At 48.1% G+C, this 19,354-nt stretch overlaps 2 protein-coding genes across 3 annotated transcripts; both read left to right on the forward strand.

Annotated features, from left to right (window-relative positions):
* Positions 1–1,361: 1,361 nt before the first annotated feature.
* On the forward strand, positions 1,362–3,984 carry asb14b (ankyrin repeat and SOCS box containing 14b). Its single transcript, XM_030119104.1, has 9 exons — positions 1,362–1,489; positions 1,584–1,636; positions 1,727–1,858; positions 1,930–2,088; positions 2,181–2,426; positions 2,625–2,793; positions 2,869–3,403; positions 3,527–3,680; positions 3,767–3,984. The coding sequence occupies exons 1-9, from the start codon at positions 1,362–1,364 to the stop codon at positions 3,940–3,942; spliced, it is 1,752 nt and encodes a 583-aa protein (XP_029974964.1). The 3' UTR covers positions 3,943–3,984.
* A 1,005-nt stretch (positions 3,985–4,989) lies between these two features.
* On the forward strand, positions 4,990–18,806 carry tasorb (transcription activation suppressor b). Of its 2 annotated transcripts, none has more exons than XM_030118603.1 (23): positions 4,990–5,398; positions 6,683–6,828; positions 7,030–7,122; positions 7,233–7,305; positions 7,569–7,660; positions 7,746–7,880; positions 7,974–8,098; positions 8,219–8,250; positions 8,534–8,639; positions 8,793–8,896; positions 9,134–9,243; positions 9,418–9,478; positions 9,632–9,706; positions 10,619–11,500; positions 12,675–12,985; positions 13,359–13,461; positions 13,539–14,359; positions 15,343–15,465; positions 15,897–16,056; positions 16,137–16,245; positions 16,353–16,531; positions 16,727–16,861; positions 17,107–18,806. In XM_030118603.1, the coding sequence occupies exons 1-23, from the start codon at positions 5,092–5,094 to the stop codon at positions 18,300–18,302; spliced, it is 5,478 nt and encodes a 1,825-aa protein (XP_029974463.1). In that variant the 5' UTR covers positions 4,990–5,091; the 3' UTR covers positions 18,303–18,806. The 2 variants fall into 2 exon arrangements, with proteins under 2 accessions (XP_029974463.1, XP_029974464.1); XM_030118604.1 differs by having other exon boundaries at positions 17,110–18,806.
* The last annotated feature ends 548 nt before the right edge of the window (positions 18,807–19,354 follow it).

Raw genomic sequence — 19,354 nt, forward strand, 5'->3', positions numbered from 1 at the left:
CAATCAGTTTAACAGGGATTTGAGAAACAGATTGCATGCAGCTTCTTTGCCTCTACACAAAACCTGTGCTGTTATTCTGCTGTACACAGCCTCATTCACAGGAACCATTCTTCAAATACTCTCAGGATGAAAAAATAAAACAATAAAATCTGCTGCATGTTTGTTTTGTTTTGGGATTTTTTTTTTCTCAGTTTTTATAAGAGCTCCGCTGTTCCCTGAAAGTATTTAACTTCACCTACCATAACTGTGCTGCAGCTCAGACCACATGAAGTCATCCTTCAACTCAACTATTTCTCTCCCAAATTAAAAACACATCCATGGGACCAAGAAAGCGGTTGAGGAAAAGCATTCACGCTATCAAGTTAGTTTTTCTGGTAACGTGTAAACTGCTACGTGTGTTCAGCTAAGCAATAAATCTTGCTGCTATAAATGTTTCAAAAGTATTTATTCTCAATTATCTTCTGCTAATGCTAACTTTAGGTATGTGAAAGATTTCCAGAACATTGTGCACCCCAACAGTTGCTGTTGGTGTTTATATTCAGGATATCAATTTTTTGTTCAAATGTACAATGATTTGCACCCATTATAAAATATTTGCAGTGTGTGTTTTCCTTTTTGGAGCTGGATGCAAATTTAAAAAAGCAAAGAAAGACTTCCTGCAGGAGTTGACCTGTTGCTGCAGTGCTCAGTGGGTCAAAGCCAGGAGTTGTCAGGACCCCGTGATGTGACATTTATAGCTATGATGTATAAATAGCTGCAGTCTGTGTGTGGACTGTCACACTAGTGTTCATACAACAGACGGAGCCCAGCGGTTCTCCCGAAGGTAAAAACAACCCAGTAAAATAATAATGTTATTGGCTGATTAGAGTGGAGCTGGAAGGCCATTACCTCTGTATGCCTGTTAAGCTGTTCAAGTTTGCATGGTCTGCCTCCATGTTGTGCAGACCCTGCTGTAATCTAGCTGTTTTCATGCTATTTCCTCTACTTCTTTAAGATTTATGGTGGAGAAATGCTTAGAATAATCATTTTGTTAATCATTTGAATCATGTTTTTGTTTTGTGGTGGCAAAAAACAATCACTTTCTTTATACACTAAGCAATTATTAAACTCAAATGGAAGGCACTGCAGAGCGGCTTGGAATCATTAGATTTTCTATCCTGAATCTATTCTGGTGCCACAAAACGAACAGCACGATGATGAGGGATCGTCGCTGTTTGAGCTATTAGCAGCACTGTGCTGTCGTTGGTATTCATGGCTACAGGTTGTGTGAGCTGTGGGGCAGCAGATTTAATGGTCTTGTTTACTGTATGGCTCTTTCCCCAGAGCTGTCCCTTCTGCACCGGCCCTTTGTGGACAAACAGATGAGCACAGAAACAGAAGATGACTTTTATCAGTCGGACGAAGATGACCTGGATGAAGATGAGGCAACTCAATATATAATCGAACAAAGCCTGATTCAATATAGGAAGCTCAAAAGACTGCATCCAAGGTTAATCTATCAGGATAGTATTAAAATCTTTCTCTCAACTGTGTATCTCATCCTCATTGCGTGATTCCCGTCTCTGCACAATTACTTCCAATAGTGATTTGAAACCAAGTGATGACCCTGATGAGATTTTCAAAGCAATTAAAGAGGGTAAACATCAGTTTTAACCTCTCTGCACTGTTTGGAATGATTTTGAATAACAGCAGAGGTGCTCATGTGCTGTTCTGTCCTCATATTCAGGAGATGAGGCTGCACTGGACAGACTCACGGCGCAATCAGAGACTCTGTCCAGAGTTGATGAGAGAGGATGGATCCCCCTGCACGAGGCTGCAGTCCACAAAAACAAGAAGATGTTGGAAATCATTTTCTCAGGTTGGTGCTACGATATTGTTGGAATTGACTGACTTGTTTTTTTGTTCATTTCCTCTGTGTTTGGGTTCCAGCATCTCCGCCCGGTGCGGCCCAGTGTCGCACCCTGAAGGGTGAGACTCCTCTGTTCCTCGCTGTGCTCCACGGACTCAGAGACAACGCCACATTCCTGTTGCAAAACGGATCCAGTCCTGATCTCCAGAACGATGAGCAGGATTCTCCGTTAGTGGCAGGTATCTGACACCAAGGATGTGGTCTTTTGCAGACATATAAACGTGTTGTGATCATTTCTAATTCTTGTCTGTACTGTGTCTTTATTTCACAGCCATCCTGAATGACCAGTATGACTTAGCCACGCTGTTGCTCCGCTACAATGCCCAAGTAGACCAAACCGGACCTCTAAACAGGACAGCTCTCCACGAGTCAGCCTTTTTAGGTCTGGAGAATTTTGTCTATTTGCTCCTGGAATCAGGTGCAGAGCCAAATGCGTGTGACATCAAACAGAAAACTCCTCTGGCTCTGGCTGCACAGAACGGACACCTGAACGTGGTGGAGGTTCTGTTACAGAAAGGTAAAACATGACGTTTAACCACCTCTTGCTTTTCGACAGATTATCAAGAAGATTCATTACAAATTACCTCAAAATGAGTCCTTTTTCTCCTGTGTTTTAGATCCTTTATACCTGAACGCTTGAGTGTGAAATAGAACACTATAAATACACCAAAGTTACCCAGGAATGTACATGAAGAGTGTTTTCTTCTTGTTGCAGGGGCCCGTGTGTCCTGTGAGTCAGAGTCTGGTACTGTTTTGTTTGATGCAGCAGCGTCAGGAAACCCTGACATCATCTCATTGCTCCTGGACTACGGTGCCGATCCCAACGTACCGCTTTACAGTGGTCACCTGCCAATCCATCGGGTGGCATACCACGGACACAGACTGTGAGGAACATCTGCGTTTGCTTCAGATCAAGTTTTGTCTGAAGTCCTGTTGTCACACCGGGTCCCTCTTTGCAGGGCCCTGGAGCGCCTCATCTCGGTGACCGAGCCGCAGGCTGTGAAAGACAGTGGGATGAGCCCCCTTCATTCTGCAGCCGCTGGGGGGCACGCCAGCTGTGTGGAGGTCCTGCTCAAAGCCGGCTACGACCCAAACTTCATGCTGCACCCGAGGGTGCGCCGAAACTATGACGATGAGCGCAGGTCTGCTCTCTTCTTCGCCGTGTCCAACACTGATCTCCAGTGCACCCGCCTGCTGTTAGAGGCCGGGGCAATGGTGAACCAGGACCCTATCAACTGTCTGCAGGTGGCTCTCAGACAAGGCAACTATGAAATGATCAATACGTTGCTTAAATTCGGGGCAAACGTCAACTACTACTCTCGAGTCAACACCACTCACTTCCCCTCAGCGCTGCAGTATGCCCTGAAAGACGAGGTCATGCTGAGGATGATTCTGAACTACGGCTATGATGTGAAGCGCTGCTTTGATTGTCCGTACGGGGACTGTTCCCATGACTACGCTCCGTGGACCTCGTCAGTCATCAAAGATATGGTGGTAATGCCACGTTTGTCGGAGAAGAAAATGTGGCGGAGAGAATGGATCAGACAGAGAGCAAAAGAGTAATGGTTTCCTTCAAGGATTGTCTTTGATTGTACCTTTTTTTTTCTTCCTTTCCAGTTCTGTGAGGTGATCACAGTGTCTTGGCTGAAGCACTTATCCGCACAGGTGGTGCGCATTATGCTCGACTACACCGACCAGGTCTCCTTCTGCACCAAGCTGAAGGAGACGTTACAGGAGCAGAAACAATGGCCTGAAATCTGTCACATCCAGAGTAAGAAAGTTCTTCCACCTGTCGCCAATACAGAAATGTATTTGATTCATATTCATTGATTTAACTGAGTGTTTGTTTTTCTTTAGGGAATGTGCGAAATCTGAAGCATCTGTGTCGGTTGCGGATAAGGGAGCATCTCAGCCGCCTGCGCTTGAGAGCCCCAGTTTTTATCAACTTCCTTCCTCTTCCTCCCCGACTGAAAGATTACCTTCGCTACAAAGAGTTTGACGTTTACAGCAGGGGCAGCATGGTTAACTGCTAATAAATTAATGGAAGACTTTATGTCTTCTTACTGTGTGTTTTGAAATGACAGGTTTCATTGATTGTTTTGTCCTGAGAAAAAAAAATCCACAAAAAAATCCACAACTTCTTTATTTTCACATTTATGGTTGGATGTTAAAACCTCATGTGAAAGCTTTTTAATACGACTACTGTGGCCACTTCGGAAGGTGCAAGAAAAACAAAGAAAATGGCAATAAAGACAAAGCTTTCTATGAAATGTTTTTTTTCACAACCTGCCTATGAATAAAGTGTTTTTGGGATTTGCAATAACATTGCCTTGTCTTATTTTCTCTGTAATGTGTATCTCTTAACACGGTTTATTCACCAGAAATCACTTGACCAGCATCATATTTGAGTTAGAAAAACAGACTCAATATGAAAACTTTCAACACTCTGCACTACAATATTGACAAACCATTTTTGCAATAACTCTAACCTCTGAAGTGATTTTAGGATTTTAACAACTTTCACATACAAGTCAGAGTCTTTTCCAGTCGTCTGGAAATCATGAATACATTTTTGTTAATTTTGAGCTCAGTAAAAAAAAAATAAAATTATATTACTTCATTAACTGTCTTTTGAGTAAAGAAACAGTTTTGCAAGGTAAGAATTGCTATCTCTACTAGCCAATATGCTAGAGTTAACCAATATTGTAATAATGACCTGAAATTGCAGGATGATGTAATAAGCCAATAATAACTTGCATGAATCATATACTTTGATTTTCATCTGATTCAGAATTTCCCAGTGACTCCCTGATGAGCCGGTCAATCAGCACCAAAAGGGCCACGTGTGGCCCCCGCCCCTTATTTTGATGCCCATTCTGTTCCAGAGGAAGCTTGTGCACGCTGGATGCAGTACTCATCTTGGCCTGAGGGGGCGCTGATGCCCCACTCCTCATATCCCAGAGGAGCTCTGTGGACGCCTGGGTGCAGTACCTGCGTTTGTCTGAAGGGGGCGCGGATGTTCTCCTATGTAAACAGTGACGGCAGCGCTTTGCAGTGGTGGAGAAGAACGTCTACGTCATTTTCACAATGGCGGAGGCTGGGTGAGGAGGAGAGAGTGTGAGTGAAGCGGCGCCCCAATCGTCACAGCTACATCTCCCTTACTGCGTGCACGGCTCCCGAAAATGGCCCTGAACCCCGGCGCGGTGGGTAAAAGGGACTCAGGATGCACCGAGACGGACGTTCTCCACCCGGACGGCGGCGAAGCTCCGAAGAATTCAGCCGCCACCTCGGCCACAGCCAACCAAAATGGCGATCAGCCTGGATGTGGAGACGGTGTAATGCCCGAACATGAAGCCCCTGAGCGGCGGAGGAGCGTGCAGGCGGAGGCCCGGAGCTTCAGCAGCTCCCCTCTGGCGGCCCAGAGACCGAGCGAGGAGCTGTCACGGGGGAAGTTTCAGATTCCAAAGAAGAAGAGCAGGGAGCGGAAAGGTTGTGCTATATCGCTGCTGTTTTGAACGGAGCTGTCCTCTTTCATAATTCTGCATGTCGCTAGCCCGCTAGCCGCCTAGCTGGCTAAGTTTCATTAGTTTACTGAGTTTCGAACAAGGTTTCCTCCGTGTTGTCTCGAAGCGAGCCGGGCTGTGTGAGCAGGCCGGGCCTCGGTGTGCTTGTGTGCAGACGTGAAGCTAGCTTTAGCTCCGGCAGCCTGATGAAAGCAGCACTTTGAAGACCTGAGAGCTCACCTTGTTTGGGTTCCTCACCTTGTCCAGTGTGCTTCCCGGATGCAGCTGCAGGCACCAGTGTGTTGCAGACATCCCTGACAACATGTGCCAGTCTCGTTGACCTCAGTGAAGGGCATGGATTTATCTACCACAACCGCCCATCCGAAGTGTTTGCACAGCATCGTGGTGTTTTATCATGATATCTGGTCCTGCTGCCCGACCCTGACCTCCAACTCGCATCACCGGTAGTCCAGAGATCACCACACTGCCCCTCAGTAGATCCCCCTCATGCTGCCTCCTCCACTGACTCCATCCCTCTCAAAGCTCAAGTACCTGAGAGGTGGACAGTGCTTCACACAGACCTCGGCTGTGAAACACACTTTAATCGTAAACATACAAACTCGACATAAAGAGGCCACTGTATCACTTTACCCTTTACTCAACAGCCATGTGCCCATTGCCCCCTCCCCCTTTTATGCTGCTTAAATCAATGTTTCTGTGGCATATGTGTGCTGCATTATCCCGTTTGAATTCATTTCACCTACACTGTGTTCTAGTGGTAAGCACTCTCAGCTCACAGAAGATCCGTAGTGTCTTTCTCTGAATGGACCCCTACAATCCAAACACATGCTTGGGCTTCATTAGTATCTCCAACTTATCTGTAGGTGTGGATGTTATGTACCTGCTACCTACCCAGTTTGGACTATACTTTTGTCCTCAGTCATGTGGTATCTGCTCCTGCATCCTATAACTCTGATAAAGCAGTAAAGTCCAATGAATGAATAGTTGCATACCCTTCACCAGCTTGCCAGGTGATGCTTCTTCTAGGCTGTCTGTGATTTGCCAGTGTTTGCTTCATGCTTGTGCGCTTACTGTTGTGTTCATTGCAGACAAGATGCTGTGTCACTAACCTAAACATGTCAGTTTTTTCAGTTTTGCTTTCATGTCCTCATGAAGTCAGAACACGTCAGTCCTGTGTAGAAACTCCTCTGTGTTTGTATGTGCTTCATATCCTCCATGCTGATCTGCTGCTTCCCCTCTGTGTGTGCAGGCTTGTTCCAGTTTCTTCCCCCTGACAGTCGAGAGTTTGAGGACCTTGTGAAGATCATTTCCTCGTTTTACCTGGACGCATCGTCCCGGGGAACCTTCTCCTACTGCAAGGCCAGGCTCATCCACAATGAGCTGCTGGAGAAGGAGGTCAGTCCTCATCTGTATGAACTAGAACACAATTACACAAGGTATAATCTTAGCAGGCTTCACAGTTAAGGTGTTATGACCTTGCGGTGAATCCAGGAATGCACTGCCAACGAAAACTTCTTGACCTGTGATGCCTGGAGTTACCTATTCTGAGTTTGTGCAGTTCACATAGATATCTCAACTACGGTCTCTGTTTTCCAGTTCATCGAGAAGCGGAGAGAGATGAAGCAGGAGGGACGGACCGATCAGGAGCTAACAGAGTCGTACTGCTTTCTATACCCAGACAAATCCAAGGTTAGCCTTCTCAGATAAACCTCAATCACACTCTTATCAAAAGCAGTCAAAGCCTGATGATTTTTTTTTTTTCACATTCTTGTTTCGGGTTGTGCTTCTTCCTCATGCAGCTCCAGTGGATCTGTGAAAAGGGTTTATCTGTGGGACACTGTAAGATTTCTACACTAGGAAATCCAGCAATGGGTAAGTCAAACTTCTGTCTGTGTGAAAGATTTAATGACAGATTCCTGCCGTAAAGAAAGTTTTGCTTTGTTTGCCAGAAATTGAGTTATGTTTCTATGTGATTTCATTTGGAAACCAGGAGTTTCACCCAGTTTCTGTTAGTTTGATCTCAAAGTTACAACTGAAGACAACAAAAAGCAGCTGTAAAAGGCTTCTTGACGCTCGACAGTATGTTCAACACTGACAGATCTCCTAAATTCATTCTTTTTTTCTCTCTCTTGCAGGTGTTTATCTCTCCAAATATTCAGATTTGTTACAGATAAATCCTTTTGAAGTGGGCTCTTCAGGGGACATTGTCATTTTTAAGGTCATGAAGGTATGGCGACCCGTCTGGTCTTTCTTTTTTTCGTCTTTCTTCATCTTGTGGGATTGTTGCCCAATGAGTGTGCTCTGTCTCTCAGGGTCGAATAAAGCACATCTACGAGAACATGCCTAAGAATGCAATGGAGCCTACACCCAAGTTCGACTGTCACTGGTCCAAAAGTGCCACACGGGTCTCATCTCTGCTGTCGTACCGAGCTTTTGAGCTCACCCAGGTAACCTGAGCTCCTTTTTCACCTCCACACACACCTCGCGACAAATCTTATGTTTGTGCTTTGATGTGTTTTCTCTCCCTCCGTTTCTTCCAGCAATATTTTTTTGAGTTTGCGTTTGATGAAATCAAAGCGCGGCCCCGTCACGTGTGCCCGTACGCCGTGGTGTCGTTCCACTACAAAGGAAAAGAGGCTGCAGCCACTCCCATGACCGCACACAGGTACCACTTCCTGCAGGACCTTCTTCTTTAGAAATGTATTGCAAAAAATCAAAAGAATATACAGTATCTCACAATATTAGAAATGTTTTTGAAGTTGTGTGCTTTTTCTCCTCTCGACAGGTTTAACACCATCTCTCCTGAAGGAAGTAGAGGTAGAGACATGTCTTATCGTTTTTATATAAATGGTCATCAGAGGTGTGGTCTCTGCTTGATGCTGAATTTGTGTGTTGTGGGGGGAAAAAAAAACTATTACTCAGAATAATTTACTTCTCAAGCTTAACACATTTTCACTGCACTGCTTTGTCAGAGAGAACGTGTCTTTACGTCCGCCTTTCAAGTTATGTTGTAAAGAGACCTTCAGTAGTTGATAAATATGAGGAGCCTTTCGGCTCGGCGTCGCCTGACCTTTGACCCGAGCTGCTGATGTGTTTACAGGGAAAGGCTGCTACACTGTGTGGAGCGGTCCCCTGGTGAACAAGGGCCAGGAGTTATTCCCAATCTGTTTACGTTCGTCCTCGCGTCCTTACCTCCCATTCAAGCTGTGAGTAAACGTTGTAATCCGTTTGTTGTTTCTCTTAAACATTCACAGAGCTACTCACATTTCCCGTTAACCATTATCAGTGCTTCCAAGCAGTGAAGTGAACCTTTATCTACGATCACGGCATGGTTTTTGATCGGCTCTGTTCCCCTGCAGGCCTGAGAAGCTGCAGATCAATCGAGCGATGCAGCTGGAGCAGGTGAAACGAAAGATCCCCCCTTTGCTCTTTTCCTGGGACACCTACAGCATGTCACGGGAAGGTCAGTACAAACCACGTATTGTGTACCTCCTAACGAAGCGATAGAAGAAATCACAGTGCATGTGGGTGGCTGTGAGTTACTTGAAATCCACTCGAGCTCTTCCCAAAGGCCTGAGCTGCATCGTGAATCCACAGAGCTTAAAAGACCGGATTTATTTGCATACGTTTGCCTCTGCATGGGATATAGACGAAAACTGAGCCGAGTGGCATATTCGAAGCTGCTTATTTTCGTCCGCAGTGATGAAGTGCGAGATGTCCTGCAGCCTGTTTGATGTGGTCGACGGGAAAGGGAAACCGACCAACGGCAGCCTTACCGCTCTGCTCAACAAACTGGAGAAAGACCGGATAGTGAGTCTCCTCACTCTTTCCCAGAAAACACACTCCAAGCGTTTTCATATGACTCTTTCTATGTGGCTAAAACTACCAAACCGTCCTGAAAACGACACACATGAATCCCTCAAAAGTGATAAATCTGGTGCATCCATGCTGTTTCTGACTGCAGCCTCTCCTCCCATCATTCAGGTGCTGGTGAAGTCCTTGTTTGACAGGGGTTTTCTCTTTCTGCTGTCCTCCGCTCAGATGGGTGAGTCAAAGCAGCCAGAAGGCTTTTTTTTTTTTTTTTTTTTTTCCCTTCAACTCTCCTCGTCTCTTAATTCTGCTGTTGCATCGGTTGAACACCTACTTGTTACCTCCTCTGAGGGTTCAGCTTTAAAAAAGGTTGCTGTTTGTTGTTCAGAGCGGCGGGGGCGGCTGGAGAGGAACCTGCAAGCGCTGTTCGTCTTTCAGGAGTCGAGGATGGTTGTCAAGTATTGTAAGTAACATTCTCACTCTGCATATTATATCTGGATGGATGCATCTGTGAAACATTCAGGACAGAGTAAAGTTGTGGATAAGATTACCATCCTTTACACACTATATTGTGTTTTCTAATTCAGTTTTTTTTTTTTTTTTTCACGGATTTCTAATTACAGCTTCGTCTGTAGACACTCAGTGGTTTCATGCTGGTTAAGAGTTTATTGAATGTAGAATTTGCCTTCAGGAACATTTCTCATGTTTTAGCTGAGGGTCTTGTGTGTGTCTGAGACACAAGATAAGACGGAGTGGCTCGCTTTATCCTTTAATTTCATCGACACTGTTGAGCGAAGTTAACAAAGTTAGGCTGACGAAGAAAGACCTGCAGAATGATCTAATTGAATGAAAATAAAAAAGAATTGTGTAATATGCACCTTAAATTGCATCAGGTTTGCAATGTTAAAATGTGGTTTATTGATCTTCTTCCTTGCATTACCAGGTTGGGTAATTACCTCATGTGCTGGAAGGTTACCTGAGGGCTGCATGTGACCTGCAGGCTGCCAGCTCCCCATTATTCTTATTTTAATTCGGCATTTATTTAAAGAGGTGATTTCATTCAGGCACATTCTCATTTTCAGGAGAGACCTGTTAAAAGAAGGAACACAAACATACATAATATTGTATGAATTGACTGACAGAATAAAATAAAACTGCAGAAAGTGCAGTGGCTTATTCAGTGGTTATCCCACACTGCACCTGTTCCACAAAGGCAAATCTTCCATTTGCCAGAAATGTAGTCATATTTATGTATTATGACATTGTTGTCTGTTACAAGATGAGATGTTTTCAACCGTGACTGTTTTCTGTTTCTAAACTTTCCATCTCCAAAGATGAATCTAAATAACGATGTGATGTTTCTGTCTCGTCTCAGCCTCCAGACTGTTTGAGCCGGAGCGGCTGACGGTGGACCACCAGCCTGCCGTCCAGCCTGCCGTGGAGCCGTTCGTCCCCGCACTGCACTTTGCCCTCTTCAAGCTGCGGCCCAACCCGGGCAAGGACCTGAGCGCCGGGGTGGAGCGCCAGGCCACCGACTACCTGACCCGCATGGATTCGGGCACGGTGCGGCCCTTCATCCTGCCCGAATACAAATATAATGTGGACGAAAGGACGAACCCTCCCCCGGCGCCCCGGCACAAATTTAACATGGAGGCGGTGCTGCGGACGTACGTCCACAATCCCGTCAATTACATTTTACCTGTGAACAAAGTGAAGGACATCATTGAACGGATTAGGAACCCGGCGCCGATCCCCGCGCCCGTGCTGACGCCCACCCCGGCGCCGGTGGAGTACAGCCCCGTCTCTGACTGGGGGGGTTCGGACCGAGGCTCGGACAGATCGGAGCGGCCCGCGGAAAGACCTCCGCCGGACAGGCCGCCGGCTCCGGAGAGGCCCGCCCAGGAGAAGACGCCGCAGCACGGTGGCGGCGGCAGTGGCGGCGTGCGGCCGCGGCTGGGCCCCGCTCACTCGAACGGCGCGCAGATGCAACACAAGCCCCCTGCGGAGCCGCAGCAGCCCCCCCAGGCCCCGAGGCTGCGGCTGTCCCAGAACGAATACGACAAAGACAAAATGAAGCAGCTGCTCAAGCTGATCCAACTGCACAAGAAAGCGCTGGTGAAGGACCCCGGGAAGGAGCAGGGCGAGGACGGGGCCTGGGACGCCAACAGCTTGAAGAGGAAGTTCGAAGGGGAGGACGGCGGCGCCGTGAACAAACGCCAGCGCGGAGATCAGCTGAGCAACGGGGAGCCCAGCAGAGGTGAGGCGGCCACATTCAGACACTTCTCCACCTGCAGCCTCCACAGAGATGAATATTTTATTTCTGCTTTCACATGGCAGTCTGATTAATTCTCAGTGATTGAACGACTTGAATGCATTTTTAAACAGTTTTTGCTCCAAGATGATTTTGGCTTGTTTCCAGGGAGCTGTTCATATTCCTGCCTGCTCGTCAGTCGCAGCTGCCGCCACGCAAGAATGTAAAACATTTCAGTGGTAAAACCATCAGTTATTAGCAGCACGGATCCTTTTAAGTACTGCCTGTGTGATCCATATGAGCTATTGAATAACGTATACATGGGACAGTGGTACATATTTCAGGCTTTAATTTCAGGTTTTAAAACAGATGAATGACTCTTGTCGAGCATTGCACACTGCAGAAGAGTGGGAATGGTTGTAACGCCCCTTTATTTCAGCATCAATCCAGCTTGAAGCCAATTTCTAGTGTTTTTCTCTGGAAAATGTTCCAGTTTTTCGCTTTTGAGTCAGATTTAGTAACCAAGCAACAAACAGCTTCAACTTCTCAGATGGTTTGAAATCCTTCTCATCATGTGGAAACATCCTTTTTCACTCTAAAGGCTCCTTATAATCAGGTAATTATTGCCTGAAAATTATAATCGCAAATGTAAAAATTGCTTCATTAAACTTTCATTTACATTTTTTATTGAACACACACTAGTATTATTATATTAGGAAGTGTAAATGATGATTTTTCGGAATGTACATTATTAAACCTCTCGCGTGCCTCCTGCAGCGAGTCGGAGTAACCCTCGGGGCACTTCGAGAAACGCAACTGCAGACAGTCTTCATACAGATGATTTGAACCGAGATGAACAATAATGATTTATTCTCAGCAGGACTTTTTTACTTCTGGAAAATGAACGTGTCTGTGTTCTTCAAGCCTATTTTTCCAAATCTGAGTCGCACTTCAGTAATATCTTCTGGTGTGTAAATATGATCCGTCACATTCATACAAGTACTTGGTGTTTAAAGGACTCTAATCCTCAAGTTTCTACTAGAGATAAGGTTAAAAACCGATATTGGAAGTGAATTTCCTGCTCTAACGGAGCACAGCTGCCCACAGTGATGCCTCACTCACCTGCCGTGAGACTCAGTCCGTCAGACACACTCCTGATGATTCGTCTGCGTCCCCTCAGGAGCCCCCGCTGACGAGATGGGAGACGAGAGTGGACAAAGTGACAACCTGACAGCAGTGATGGAGAGCATGGGCATCTACGACACCGACCTGAGGGCTCGGGGAAACGCCAACCCCTCGGCGGTGAGCGAGGCCCAGCGGCTCCTCAAGATCCTCCTGGCCACGCTCAACAAGGCCGTGACTCAGGGCTCCGTGTCCGGGCCCGCCAACCACGGAGAGCCGTCGACGGGCTCGGGGCAGGTGGAGCTCGCCTTCAGCGACCCCGATCTGAGGGCACAGATCGAGCAAACGTCACAAACCAACTACACAGAGGTGAGACGCCAGGCGCTCACTGATGTTTTTGAAGCTCTGCCCTTTTAGTCCAGTTGTGCTTCATATTTATCATAGATTTATTGTAATTGAAAATATTTCATGTGATGTTTCTGTTTGTTTTTGTTTTTTTTTTAATGATCATATTTTTTCCAATTTAAAAATGCTAAAAACTTTTTTTTTTCCCCTCGTATATAAATAACTGGGGAGAAAAAAAGCCTTCATTGATATTGTAATTTATGCAGATGTACGAGTGTGTTTGGATTCGTTTGCTTTTGCCGCACTGACGGTTGCTTCCCCGGCAGAACTGGACTGACTGATGTTTTCTGAGGCGCTCCAGTGCATTGACTCTGTCTGCTGCTGTTTTCCTGTTCAGGAGGACATGGACTGCAGCCCCGGCAGCCCCGGCAGCCCGGGCTCGCCCCCGGAGCCGCCGCACGCCTCAGATAAACCGGCCTGGGAACCGCCCAGCATTGAAGGTACCTTCAAGCACGCTCGCGCATATCGAACGTGGTTATCAGGACAACGCTGCAACCGGTCTGCTGTCTGCTTTCAGAAAAAGTTCAGCCTTTTCCCGAACCAAAGACGCAGCCGGAGCCTGAGCCGACGGCGGTGACGGACGGCGAGCCGGAGCCGAAGACGCCCGCGGCGGTGGAAGTGAAGAAGGCAGCTGTCAGCGCGTTGGCGGCTGTGGAGGAAGCCCCCTTCAGGCCGTCCATCAGCCTGGACACCATACTCAACCAGGAGATCCACAGCCTCGCCTCTGACATCAAGAGCATCATGCAGACTCAGCGCGTCTGCTACGCCTCGCAGATGCCGCCGCGGTCGCCTCTGCGCCGCTGCTGGCTGCCCAACAGCCGCTTCTCGGACTTTGTCACCCCCTTCGTGTCCCCCGTGTCCGTTCAGGGCCACGTCAGAGCTCTGTGCGAGAAGATGGAGAAGCTGATCCCGGCCCCACCCGCTCCCTCCACCGGCGCCTCGCCTCCTGCCGCGGTGACGACAGCCGGTCTCACGCCGCCGGCGCCCGTCCACACTCCTAAAGGCGAGGCGGAGCTGTCCCTGTCAAAGAGCAGCACCTCCTCTCACGGCGCTAAAACGAGCGCGATCAAAGACGCCACGTCATCCGCCGAGGTGCCGGGAGACATCTACTCTCCCTCTCAAGTCACGCCAGACTCTCCAGAGCAGAACTCCCAGTCCTCGGGCTCCGCCCCCGCCGGCGGCTCCGGCCTGCTGGCCGGCAGCCTGATCGGACAGCTGAAGCCCGAAGTCTTCAGCAGCTTGGTGGAGATTTTTAAGGACGTCACCAAGAACACCGTTAAGTTCTACATTTACTCCGGCGACGAGGGGGAGGAGAGCACAGTGTGCAAGGAGATCAAGGTACGGCGCTGTGTCTCAACACAGAGAATTCTAAAAACATACATTTGCAAAGAACTGTATCAGAAATGTGAACAGATTTGAAAAACCGCACGTCTTTGTTTTTAATTTATAGATGAATTATTGGACGTTATCAAATTGTTCCCGCAATGTTTTGAGAAGAGTTTTGAAGCTAATCTGGTGGAGTCATGGGAAGTGTATCACAGCTCACAGGACTCTGGCAGTAGGACGCTACTAACACACCAGCCAACGAAGAGAAACGCCAAAGAGAAAGCCTGGCGCCCCGCGAAGAAGTTTACACAACCTGACATTTGGGTTGTCGGAAGAAGCTACTTGCTAGTGCTAGCCGCTTCTCCACCGTGCTGCCGAGCTCACATCATCCATTTATATGTCCAGAAATCTACATGAATCAACACACATAATTACCAACTTCTAAGAAGCTAGAATACAGCAACTCATCCACAGTGACGACACGTGCAGAAAACTCAAACCAGGGACATCCTCACTGTGAGGCCTGTGTTTACCACTGCACAGCTGTAGATGTAATTTTACTCCTGTAGATCCAGTAGCATCGGGCGTCTTGTGGAGTTTAAAGGTCAGAAATTGACATGTGCTGATATTCATTTTGAATGTATTTGACTTTTTCTATTCAGTTCTGATTTCAAAAGATAGACTTGTTCGGTTGACTGGATTGTATGTCGTCTAACAAAATGGAAAATAATGTCTGATTCAGGATTTTATTATGTATACATCAACCAATTGCATTCAGAAAGCTGATCTTATTTTACATTGTTATACCTCCATTTCTTTTCATATTTGGGATCTATAACTTACTCCAAGTCTCTGTCCCTTGGAGCCGTGGTTCTTCCTCAGCGTGGTGGAGTTTTGAAGTGGACGGAGCCGCTTGTCTTTCTCTGTCTGCGTTGACGTCTGGCCGCTCGGCTCTCTGTCTCTAACGGTCATGTCTTTCCCGTCTCGTCTCTCAGGGGTACTTGAAAAGTCTCGGCAACAGCGAATGCAGCCCGCAGTCATTTCTGGAAAACAGTGGCAGTTTAGATAAGCTCCTCATCATCATTCAGAACGAGGACATCGCTGCACATGTGCACAAGGTACGGTGACGCGTTGTCAGTCCTCCGCTCTCTCACCTCCAGCTGCCGCCGCCGCCACAAGCTCTGTTCAGACTGAAATAAGGCGAATAAAAAAATAAAAAAACAGCTTTTGAAGTGACAGCAGTTTCCTTTAGACATCATCTGGTCTCCAGGGTGAGCACGCTTATCATTTTTCGGGTTATCATTTGGTTTTCTTAATGGCCTCTCAGACATGAGACCTCGCTCGGGGACACACCGTCTGTTTTACGACTCTTGATTCTCTTGCCTCTTACGGCTGAACGCAGCTCTCCAGGACACGGGCTTAATGTTTCGGGTCATTCAGTGGCCCCTGATGGTTTCACCAGAGAACATTTCAGCGTGTATCGGTGGAACGGGCTTCAGTCGCTTCCTTTCACTGACTGCGGTTTAATTTATCGACAACCTCTCTGCAGATCCCGGCTCTGATGTCTTTGAAGAAGTTGCCCTCGGTGAGCTTCGCTGGAGTCGACACCTTGGACGACGTCAAGAACCACACCTACAACGAGCTGTTTGTGTCCGGAGGCTTCATGGTGTCGGATGAGTTCGTCCTCAACCCCGATCTCATCACACAGGGTGGGTTTGGCTCCGCCTCGCTGCAGCCGTGTGATTTCTGGAGTTATTAGCGCGCCGATATTAACGGTGCTTCTGTGCAGACCGTCTGCTGGGCCTGCTGAAGTTCCTGGAGGAGCAGAGCACCCCCGAACACCCCTGGCAATGGAAGGTGCACTGCAAGTCCCATAAGAAGCTTAAGGAGCTGGGAAGGTCGGTATCTCAGGAGGGGATTACCTGAAATGGAGCAAGCACATCAAATTCTTCAGCCATAATTGGTCTTTTATGAAATGTCTAATAACCGTATTGGTCTCTTAAAGGTTAAACACAAATGCCATGGGGCTGCTAAACCTTCTGACAACCTATCAGAAGAAGCACTTAGTGGAGTTCCTCCCTTATCACGAGTGTGACACTCAGTCTCGTCAGGCTCCGGATCTCGAATGTCTCATCAAGCTTCAAGCTCAGCACACGCAGCAGCGGCACCTTATCTTCCTCACAGGTATCCTGCTTCATCCTCATCAGAGAGCTGCTCGCCTATCTGACCGCCGGTTCTTACATGGGAGTGGGATTGTTTTTTTTTTGTTTTTAGTTCAGTAAAAATGAAAAGAGAACAGGTGAAAGGAAAATATAGATAATGTGTGAAAGAATGATGTTTGGTTATTCCTCGTCTCAAAATGTCTTTTTCTTTCCGCAGAGCGGCCGTTTGAGATGTTCCTGCAGTACTCCAGAAACGGAATAGTGATCGCGAGCATTGATGATGTTATGAGCGGCTTCCACAGCCTGATTGGATCCATTAATCAGAATGAGCTTCCAACACCGCCTTCTACCGGTGGGTAGCGCCGAGAGCAGCTCTGAATGCTGAACTTTGCCGTAGTGTAATTGTTTCACTCCATTGCTTCTTTTTCTATAGAGTCATCTGGCCAGTTTAAGATTAATGTGCTTGTGGGGTTTTTTTTTTCCCCAATTTTTTTTAAACACAGTTGATGTTGTTAATGTTTCTGTAACGCTTTAGTTGATAACATCTTTCTCTGCGCCTCCCTCTCCCTGCCTCTGTGTCCTCTCCTGCTCTCCCAGCAGTGAATGATGAGTGTGTGGAGGAGGAGGACATGTCATTAGACTCCGATGATGGCGAGCCGTCGACCATATCCGACCCCTCCGAGCGGAACCTGCACGCCGGGAAAGACAAGCCCCCGCTGCCGCCCCCTCCCGACAGGGACGACTTCCGCCCGCCGCTCCCGGAGCAGCAGGGAACTCCGGAGACGACGCCGACGCTGTCCGACTACAGCGCCCTCAAAACGGCCATCTCTCAGTTCAAGGCCTCCAACCAGATGGGGGTGGGCTCCTCGGACCTCGGCGGCCTGTCTCCGGGGGGGTTTCCCGTCAACCCCCACCAGAGCTTCCTCTGCCCCTCGGCCTCCTGGTCCTCCTACACCGGCTCCTCCACCTACGTGGCCTCTCCGGCGTATCCCGCCTCGCCCTGCAGCGGCAACCAGGAGCCGGAGTACCGGCCCCCCGCCACGGCTCCCCCCACAGTCCCGACCCCGCCCGTCATGGCTCCAGCAGGACCTCTGGCCAAACTGGCTTCGCTCCCCTTGGAGGTCAAACCTCCGCCGCCGCCTCACCTCATGATGCTGGGCGCCCCGTACTGCTCGGACTCCGGAGGAGCCGGGACCGCCGGGGCCTCCCCCGGCGACGCGGCTCAGCCCGGCTACCTGGCCGGCCTTCCCAAAAACGCGAGCGGGACCCCGCTACAGCACGACAGGACGCTCAGCGGAGCGGGGGAGGGGGCGTGGGGGACGGCACAGACCGCCACTTGTGAGACTGTCACAGGTCAGGGCGGGGCTGCGCCGGGCCCGGCGGACCCCAGCGGGCTCCCGAAGCCCGGGGAGGCTCTTCTCGGCAGCACCCCCGGGCCTCAAGCGGTCAGGACTCAGGTGAACTGCGTCGACTCCCTTCCCACAGGGGCCACCAGGGGGGGCTCCGCGCTCAGACCTAAGCTGCCTCCGCACCCCATGTGCGGCGGGGGCTACGGGAGTATAGGGGGCTTCCCCGGACACATGGACCACGGGCCGATGCGGGGCGGCGGGATGGGCCCCGGCTCTTTAGGGAACTTCCGAGGGAGGGGAGGACACTGGCCTCGGCCGCCGGGGCGGGGGCCCGACCGGGGGGACGGGGGCGGGCCCTGCTCGTGGGGCTACCCTTCAGGCAGGGGCGGGCCGCACAACTACTACACAGACTACACATACTCTCACAAGTACACCCCCGAATAGACAATCAACTGAGAGGAGACCCGGCAGAATCCTCCAGAGACTACAGAGCTGTCTGAATGTACATATTCCCTTGTCATAAATACGTTGGACTAAGTCATTAAATAAGGATCATGGTTTTCTACAACAATAAAGATTGATACAGGCAGAGCCGAGTGTCCTACCGTCGTGTGAACTGTCTGTACACTCTTTCCATGTGAGCTGTTTGAAACCCTGTTCAAACCACTATATTTATATTTGCCAACAAACGTTAATGGCCTTCCAGCTTTTCAGATTTGATGGTTATTTCTGTTTGTCCTAGTTTTTCAGACGGTTTGTGAACACGGAGAAAGGCTGATATTTTTTTAAGGAACAAAAAAAAAACAACTAGTGAATGAGATTTCACTTTTTGCTGTTTGTTTTCTTTTTTTTATTTTACAATATTTGGTTGTCCAAATTCTATTAAATACATTTCAGACTGTGTGTTATGGGTTTGATGACAGCGTCAAGCAGACCATTAAAATGATAAATCTACGCCGTGTTACCGTCCCTTCACTCATTTTCAGTCGGTGTGTTTCTTCCGAATGGATTCGAAGCCCGGCGGATTTCCTCTCCGTGTGAATCCCACCCGGACGCCTCGTCCGAGATGTTAGTGGATTATGTCGTCGGTGTGGGACACGTTTAGCACCAGTTATTATCTTTGAATAGAGAAGTTGAGACCTGTTTTGTTTTGTTTTTTTGTAGGTGTGGGTCGGCCCTCCTGGGAGCATCAGGAGCATCTTTTCATTATTGTGAGAAATAAGTTAAAATTCTTCTTTGGGGAAAAAAAAGCTGAGTTCATTCTAAGTGTAAATGGTTATTAAAGACAGGGAAAATTAATATTTCAGGGTAGTTGAAACGGTGAATAAAAAGCAGATATTTCTATATCAAATTAATTTAACAATGGTGCATCTTAGCCTGTGAATTGTTCATGATGTAAGAAGAACAGGAAGTCAGCGATTCGAAGGAGAATTATTACTTGTGGGTGTTTGAAGATGATCTTCAGAAAAACGCTCGATCTCAACAGCGCTCAGAGG

This window comes from Salarias fasciatus, chromosome 20, assembly GCF_902148845.1.
Source record: "Salarias fasciatus chromosome 20, fSalaFa1.1, whole genome shotgun sequence".
In the NCBI taxonomy this organism is placed as follows: domain Eukaryota; kingdom Metazoa; phylum Chordata; class Actinopteri; order Blenniiformes; family Blenniidae; genus Salarias; species Salarias fasciatus.